The sequence below is a fragment of the Sorghum bicolor genome, chromosome 8 (genome assembly GCF_000003195.3).
Source record: "Sorghum bicolor cultivar BTx623 chromosome 8, Sorghum_bicolor_NCBIv3, whole genome shotgun sequence".
Lineage (NCBI taxonomy): Eukaryota > Viridiplantae > Streptophyta > Magnoliopsida > Poales > Poaceae > Sorghum > Sorghum bicolor.
The window spans coordinates 60138599-60147494 of record NC_012877.2 but is presented as its reverse complement, the minus strand read 5'-3'; the positions used below and the strand labels follow the sequence as shown (position 1 = coordinate 60147494).

The 8896-nt window shown below is 44.6% G+C and overlaps 1 protein-coding gene across 1 annotated transcript; it reads right to left on the bottom strand.

The window, feature by feature from the left end:
- Positions 334-7717, bottom strand: LOC8070153. Its single transcript, XM_021446099.1, has 7 exons — positions 7586-7717; positions 7345-7461; positions 7056-7227; positions 3240-6953; positions 2964-3084; positions 2633-2814; positions 334-854 (listed from the first exon to the last, which is right to left on the bottom strand). Exon 4 carries the CDS (start codon positions 6859-6861, stop codon positions 5725-5727), a length of 1137 nt encoding a protein of 378 aa, XP_021301774.1. The 5' UTR covers positions 6862-6953; positions 7056-7227; positions 7345-7461; positions 7586-7717; the 3' UTR covers positions 334-854; positions 2633-2814; positions 2964-3084; positions 3240-5724.

The window sequence follows — 8896 nt, the reverse complement described above, 5'->3', positions numbered from 1 at the left end:
CGAAATTTAATTTGAATGTTTATTTTGTAAATTATATAATTTTTAAATTTGGAGCAAAATCATGACATCATCACTATGATGACTAGCGCAGACTCTACTTTTCATGCATGCACTTGAATGATCAACTGCGACTCAGCTCGCGTGGCGCTTTAGTGGGCGGGAAAGGCGCAGAACACGAGAGTGGGATTTGGTGCACTTGCCGGATGGAGGTTTCTGTCCGAACGGCGCGACTGTAAGAGCTCTTTTGTTGTTGTTTCTTCAGTTTCTCTTCGATGCGGTAACCACGGTTACTGTCCCCCCCCCCCCCCCCCCTGCACCCCCCTTCTTGGCTTTGTGTTTGGCTGGGGTGCTTGTGATTGTGACTGTGGGTGTCTGTGTTGCTGCTGTTGTTGTTGCAAACTCTATTCTGCTTAATAAAAAATGCCCCTACGGCATGATCGCAAAAAAAAATGAACACCTTAACATGTTGCAGGAGCTAAGCTTGTACGCCTTAAACATTTCTATTCATTCAGCAATATTTAAGCATATACTTTCATAATAAAATAGCATCATACTATTTTTTTACATGTACAAAGTTTCACTGGTGTTTAGTTTGTCATTTTCCATCAATTGTTTTACAATTTCTGTCTGATACATGAGAAAATTATTATGGTTTCAGAATTGTCTCTGCTATTTGGAAATTCATTGTCCAAAACTAAATATAACTAATTATTTTTTTGACTGCTCACCTCTGAGGCTTCAATGGTCATTGAGATGTGAGCAAGGCAAATAATTTGTAGTCTAGCATGATTTAATAACTGACATATTATCTTGTGCTTTATTTGATGAGACTGGCACTGTCTTTTGCTATTTCGCTGAAAAGAAAAGAATCATCGTATTAGTATTTTGGTTAATAAGTGGTTTCAATGGACATTCTTTGCAAAGAAATAGTTGCATTACATCTCACTGTAATGCCCTGTTAAGCAAAATTGGAATGCCTGCAAGCAGTATGGAGAACATACAGACATAGGGTCCATTACACTCAATCAGTTAAGCAATTTGACAAGTGTAACTAAGAAGAATAGAAATTATCACATTGGTGCAACAGATTAGTCCTATGTTCAAAAAAGAAATAAAAAAGGAAATTTTGCTGCAGGACACCGCAAAAACTTATAATTAGCCGGCATACACCGCAATGACAAGAATTTACCGAGTACAATTACAAACTTATGGTTGTTTGCTATAACACACTGCACCTATTATTTATTCATTTAGCAGATTTCAAAAGAGAACAGCTAGGAAAAATATTTTTTTGCCCTTGTCTTCAACCTTTGGCTGTTCACTGAGTTTTGCTGTAACACACCACTGCGCAAAAAGTTCCTGGCTAGAATTTTATTGAAATATATAAAGATTCCTAGGGGGTTATTAAGGATGACTTGATAGACTCAATAAACAGTGGAATAGATAGAAGGAGGAGGCTTTCTGCAAAATGGAGTTTCTTCCTCAGAATAGTCATCCATGGCCGCCCTCGCCCGCGCCGGTGCACTGGCTGGCTGCGTCCCTAGCCGCGCCGGCCTGATTGGCCACCGCCCCTGGCCTCGCCGGCCATGGAGGGCGCACCTGCTTGGGTGGCTGCGACGCCCCTAGCTCGTTCCTCTCTGCTCGCCATGGCCACCGACGGGCTGAGCACCGTCGCCCTAGCTCCTTTCTTGCCTTGCGCCGTGCCTCCTCCCCCCAAACTGACCCCGCCACCTCCTTCCTCGGCTCATGTCGCCTCCGCTGCCCCTTTCCTGACCGAAACGGCCGCTAGAATGCCACCGTCATTGACTCCACCGTCGTCGGGTCCACTCGACTCCATCCGCCGACGCTCATGGCCCCGCCTCCTCCGGCCACGCTAGAGCAGGCCGCGCTCATTGGATGCTCCACAGCAACTAACCGTTCATCGGCATTGTTGGAATTGCAAAACTCAATGAACAGGCAAAGGTTGAAGACGAGGACAATGAAGTCATTTCCTCCACGTTCTCTCTCTTGAAATTTAAGAAATGAATAAAAAAATAGATGTGGTGTGTTACAGCAAACAACCCAAATTTATAAGGGACATTTGGCTACTGGACATGCAAAGTGGCACGCATTTGCTGGAAGACACTTTTTCATGTAACACTCACCACCAAAATAGTTGCCATTTGTAAACCATAAGGCCAATGGCTATGAAATTTTAACAGCAACAAGATACGATAGTTATCTACAAATCATCTAATACTCACTTCCATAGAAAATCTCATTAAGGACATGAAATCATGTCCACCAGCAACCTTAACAGCCATGATTTGCTGGTGGACATGATTTCGTGCCCTTAACGAGATTTTCTATGGAAGTGAGTATTAGATGATTTGTAGATAACTATCGTATCTTGTTGCTGTTAAAATTTCATAGCCGTTGGCCTTATGGTTTACAAATGGCAACTGTTTTGGTGGTGAGTGTTACATCAAAAAGTGTCTTCCAGCAATGGTCACCACTTTGCATGTCCGGTAGCCAATTTTCCCAATTTATAATGGTACTGAGCAAATTCTCGTCGTTGCGGTGTGTGCCGGCCAATTACAAGTTTTTGAGATGTCCTGCAGCAAAATTTCCCTTTTTAAAATGTGGTTGTTACCTTGTCTAGAAGACTAGAAGTAGAGCAATCATATTTTCTCATATCCAAGAAACATGGGAAGACTGAACCATTTATTGCTGAACTGGCTCTCGTAAGAGTGCAGACCAATGAACAGGATCCATATTTCAGTAAATCATCTGAGATTCAGAACAGCAAGGCAGGAGTATATTAAACATATTCACCTGATCGAGAACATATATAGGTTATTATTACCCACGAAACAAAAGGTATTAATAAGCGCATAAATAACTGGATCGTGCATCAAATAAGCAACACTCTGAACATGTAAATAGCTGTATGAGACTACAGAGATGATTTTACATGCACTTACCAGTTTGATGTACAGGGTGGAAGGCACGTGCAGAGATTCATGCTTTAGAATTCAAAACCGTGAATAGATAGAGAGAGAGAGAATACAGAGGACAGAATAAAACACAAAATGAAGAAATGCCCTGCACAGCATGCACAGCAGATGGAAACAAAGCGGGTTACCCAGAAGAAAACATCAATTGTGGCCAAATAAACGAAACAAGAATGAGTGAGGTTTATGGGGTTAGGGGGAAGAAATGGAAATTGGTGGGTGGGGGAAGTTCCACCTCTTTTTTACCTTGTGTTTTTCAGGCTCTGACTATTGGGATGATATTTATCAACTTGCGGCACTGACTCCTTAGCTCCTCACTGTAGCTGAGATGGACATTTATTTCTCGCAGCGAACTTGGAAGGTCATCCGCCTTGGGTAGGGACCGGATGGCTGGGCAGCTATGGATATGTAATTTTTGCAGTGAATGTGGGAGGCAATCCTTGGGTAGTGACCAGATTTTTGGACAGCTGCTGATAGCCAACTCTTCCAGTGAACTTGGGAGGACATCCTTGGGCAGCATCTGGATTGCATTGCAATGCGAGATCTCTAACCTCTTGAGGTTGGGAAGTCCATGTAGCCGTTTAGGAAGAGACTGCAGGTTGCTGCAGCCAAAAAATGTGACATCCTCGAGGGAGTCGACAAACAGAAGGGCCTCTTGCTCCTCGGTAATGCTCTTCACCTTATCATCCCATTTAATTACCAATTTGGTGAGCGAGGAAAAGAGCAGCCTATGACGAGTGAGCGCAGGAGTGAATCCAGCCACATCATCTATTTTGAGCTCCTTCGGTTTGGAGGAACAGGATGGAATCTCTTGTTCATGCACCTGTGAGGGCTCTGAATCAACAAAGAAATTGGGCGTTTTACTGACAGATAAATTGGTGAGATGGCCTTGGGTGAGGAGAGACAAGACAACAATCCCTCGCCTCTTAAATCCCCACAGTTCCATATGGATAAACTTGTGAGAGAGGTGAGTTTTGATAGAGGCACTGGTGCCCCTGTGTCCACTGCTCTGTCAATCTCAAGGTGTTCCAGGGAGTTGGGAAAGGGGAAAGAATAAGAGAAGGATGAAGACGAGTAGGCTAACAGGAGCTTTGGACAATTGTCGATTTCCAACACTCGCAGGGAGGTTAGACCTTGGAGCCCTCCTCCTTCTTGGTTGCTGTCATCATGTGGATTGGAGCGGAGGAGGCTCAGCTCTAGGCAGAACCAGATCCGCAGCTCCAGGAGTTGGGGAGGCAAAAGCAACAGGCCACGTTCTGCTTCTTCTGATGCGACTATTACGTCATCCTCTGCTCTTGCGCCCTGCTGCTGCACCACTTTGCAACAGTTTTGCTTCATCTGCTTCTTTGTTCACTTGAACCTTTTCCAGGCTATCAATGCTCAATGACCCACAAAGATCTACTAAATTCCCTAACTCCCTTATTTCAAAACCTTTATCTTCATGTTTGATGACAAATCTTTAACTCTTGTAGTGATTTTAATTTTCCAACCTCAACAATTCTAGAGTGCATTGCATCATCTCGAACAAGAATATGACGTAGTCTTAAAAGGTTTCTCAAATCCCTTGGTAGATCATCAATGAAAGCATAATAATGTTTTGCATCCAAGATTATCATATGATTGAATCTAGAAAGTTTGTTGGGAAATCTTGTTTTGTCTGGGGAAGAACCTCCAATCCGAAGGTAGCGGAGATGCACAAGATAGTCAAAATCGTGCAACAAGTCTTCCATGTTATAGGATGCTTCCGATATAAAAATAACACGAAGAGCCTTTGCTACCCTGAGTAAACCACCAAAAGCCTTCACAAAGCAACCATGGTGTTCCCCAAATAACATTAAAGTCCGTAGTTTTTCAACTTTTAATCTTGTAAATAATGCATTGAAATCCTCCACACAACTTTTTAGAATGAATCTGTCCTTGACACTAGTGTCTTCAATGTTGATGGACAAGTGGCGGATTGATGGCTGTACTTGTAAGGACCTTACTTGAGATTGTGAACTATATATGTTAAGGCATTCATGTGATGAAACTTTCCGCGCTAAATCATGTAAGAGATCATGAATGATGTAACAAGACTTTCCATCCTTTTCCCCTTCCTTTTCGAGAAATCCATGATTAACTAGTTCTCTCAAATTGCTTTCACCTATATCTTCAACCCTTTTACTGTCACCATGTGATGAGTGCAAAACATTGAGTCCTATCCAAAAGTTAATTAGCTCTACTTCTTCAAATTTGTAATCTTGAGGGAACAAAGCACAATAGGAAAAACAGTGTTGTAGTTGAGAAGGTAGGTAATCATAGCTCAACTTTAGTGCAGGCATAATTAGTGCCATCTTTTTGCTCCCATTCCTTACTCTCTAGTACTTTATTCCAGTGAGCCAAGTCAAGTTGGTTTCTCAATATTCTACCAACTGTTTTAGCTGCAAGAGGTGAGCCCTTTAGTTTGCTAACTATCTTATCCCCAGTTTCAATGAAGGGTGTCTTGTTCTCTCTAGATTGATCAACACCAAAGACAAAATCTAGGAATAAGTCCTTTAATGTTTCATGGTCTAAAGCTTCCAAATTAATTGGAGGACCAACCGTCGAAACCATGTCTGCTTGTGCTGGAAATCGAGTTGTGACTACAATTATATTACCCAGTACTTGTGACATTTTGAATGGCGCTAGTAGCCGTTCCCATTCATCCTCATTGCTACAGTCCCAAATATCATCCAATACAACCAAAACCCTTTTATTTTTTAATCTTTTTACCAATCAACTCTCCTGTGGTACCACTCTCACCCTCCTCATCTTTAGGGATCTGTTTTTCAATCTCTTGTAACACCTTATTCACATTAAAGTTGAGTGATACACACGTCCAAACCTTAACTTCAAAGTGTTTTTGCACTTTTTCACTATGATATATATGTTGTGCAATAGTTGTCTTTCCTATGCCCCCCAGGCCAACAATTGGAATGACTGTTAGGACCTCATCAGAATGATTACCCTCTGTGATCTGACATATGATTTGTTCTCTCAGAGTGTCCCTCCGATACAATTTTGTTTCTACACTTTTAGAGACGGTGACAGGACGACTCTGTGCAATATTTGGGACAGTGATGCAGTTGGGACCTAGTGTTGTAATAGTGCTTGAAACAATCCCACGAACGAGGTGCAACTGCTCTACAATATATTGCATTCTTGTGGAGGCATCCACCCTATTAAATGTCAGTTTTGGTGGTTCATCATTTGTATGGTTTCTCTGTGGTGAATCATAATCATCCTCATCACGAACAGATGGTACAGATGAGTAAGGCAAGCATTTACCGACAGCCCGGATGGGGTTGCAGCAAACATTTGTGGAAGTGAGTTTTGCCTTCCATCCGTTGGTCTCTCGGTTAGCCTGGTTGGTGTGCGGTGCCGAGGAGATGGGGCTGTTGCTGTGTGCCTTCCCCTTGGTGCCAGGAGGAGTAGCAGAAAAGCATGATGAGGGCAAAGAAATCATCTTGCCAACAACAGCCTTTGCAGTGTGACGCACATTAAGGGCTAGATTATGGGTGGCACCCTTAGCATGCTCATCGGCAGCATCGAAGGTGCCTTCCAGCTCGTCCTGGATACGGAAGTATTCCAGCTCGTCCAGCACGTCCTCGGCGTCGTACCCAAGGTCCTGAAGTATAACCAGGAGCTTTTTCAGCGCCGAGTTGTCCACAATTTCCTTGCCGACAGTGTGCTCAAGCAGCGCCTGCACGGCCAGCAGCTCTAGCTCGAGGGCCCTAACGTTGGAGCCCAGGTCCTTGCTGGCTGCCCACATCTCCAGCAAACTGTCTGTGAAGGGAGACAGCGCCGTGCGCACCACCGAAAGCGCTGTGCCGATCATGGCAGTCGCCATGCTCAGGCAGTGATGCGTGCTAATTGTGGGCACTGCGTGCAGTACGGCACCAGTGGATCAGAAGATCTCTTGAGTTTCTTTGATGGTTCTGCCTGCATATTGGGAGAGATGAAACCACCATAGCCATAAGCAGTACTGATGCTTTTTGCTCCTGCCAGAGCTAGAGGAGAAAAGATGTCTACAAATTTACTCACCAGCAAGTAGGATCTGATCTGATCACCGAAGTTGATTTGAGAACACAATTGGTGCCGCTAACTCCAGCAGCTAGTCCAAAAGATCCGCAAGCAAGGAAATAACCACAAGGCGAGAGGGCTGTGAGTCTTTTGCACACTACTAAGATCTCTGTGTTTGATATTTGATGTGTCTCTGCGTGAATGGAGTAAAAAAATGTGATGATAAAATGCCTACTTGCCTACTTGGTGAGCTGAGTATTACTAATGCAGTTGCTGCCAGACGAGAGAAACTGTGTACAAATTCACTCACCAAGTAGATAAACGAGCAGGATGTGATTTGCATCTGATCGCCTAAGTTGTTTCCATGTCTACTTGATGGTGCTTCTGCGCGAAGTACGGCGGCAACTACTGGATCAGATTGATGCTTCTGCGTGCAGGGAGAGATGAATAGATGGAAACACCATTAGTAAGTGCCACTAATAACCAATACTGGTGCTACTTCTGCTGCTAGAGCCAGAGGAAAAAAAAAGGTATCTACAAAGTTTACTCACCAAGCAGAGGAAGGAGCAGGATCTGATCTTAGCAAGCAAGGAATTGAACCACAAGACGAGAGAGCACCTGCCACCTAGGCGCGAACCAGGGGCACTCTTAGTCTCAGAGATGCAGTGGTGGAGTGGAGCCAAGGTGGTGGATCGGGATCGGAGGAGCTGCTAAGCAATAATGTACATGGCAATCGCTTGAGCTTATCTGTCGAATCTATGAGTATTTTTTTCTCTCACAACAAATCAGCGAACAGTACTTTCAGCTATGGCTTTTCAGCGAAGCGAACAAGCTAGTTAGGAGACATAAATGTGCAGCCCAGATCACTGTCAACCGGTCCCAGCAAAGGTACGCGTCAGAATTATTGCTAGCCCTAGCCTGATGTCAATCATGTCGGACTGGCGCGTGAGTGCGTCCGGACGCCGGGCTTTCGCCCCCGCTCGCCCCCCATACGGAAAAGAAAAAAAGGAAAATACATATGCTAAGCCGATCCCATCCGTCTCCACGCCCCTTTCCTTCACTCATCGTGCAAGACTCGCCCTGCCTCCAACGTGCACGAGATCTACTTGCCCCCAACCTCGCTGCCCCCCTAAGCCGATCCCATCCGTCTCCACGTCCCTTTCCTCCACTCCCCGTGCAACGACTCGCCCTGCCTCCCACGTGCACGGGATCTACTTGCCCCCAACCTCGCTGCCCCCCTAAGCCGATCCTGTCCGTCCCCACGTCCCTTTCCTCCACTCCCCACCAACCTCGTTGGCCCCCAGCACCTCCGATCCGCCCATCGCCAGCTCACCCCTACACCCCGCCCAACACAAACAAGCTATTGAAACAATGAAAGAACATCTGATGCAACAAACGGAAAAAACTGCTGCAATAAACAAAAAAAATCTATTGCAACATCGAAAGAACATATAATGAAACAAAACAAAAATTTGAACTGCAACATAAAAAAATATCTACTACAACATTCAAACACATTCACTGCAACATCAGGGGGGTCTGCAGCAACAATGAAAAAGAGCTATTGCAACATCTCAAGCACTGCTACTGCAGCATCAAAAAAATACCTGTTGCAACAATCCAAAAAAATACTATTGCAACATTTCCAAATCATCCATTGCAACATTGAAAAAGAACAATTCCAACAACGACGAGATATAACTCCCAGGGGCTCGCCGAAACCCTAGCCACCGCCGCATACGTTAGATCCAGACCCAGAGAGTGGAGAGGGGGAACGAGGATAAGGCCAAGCTTGGTCTAGAGGGAGGAGGATGAGGATGGTGAGGAGGAGGAGGAGGAGGAGGAGGAGGAAGGCTGAGATC

Coding starts and splice junctions, on each gene's coding strand:
- LOC8070153 (XM_021446099.1), bottom strand. CDS start 6,861: ATGGCGACTGCCATGATCGGCACAGCGCTTTCGGTGGTGCGCACGGCG.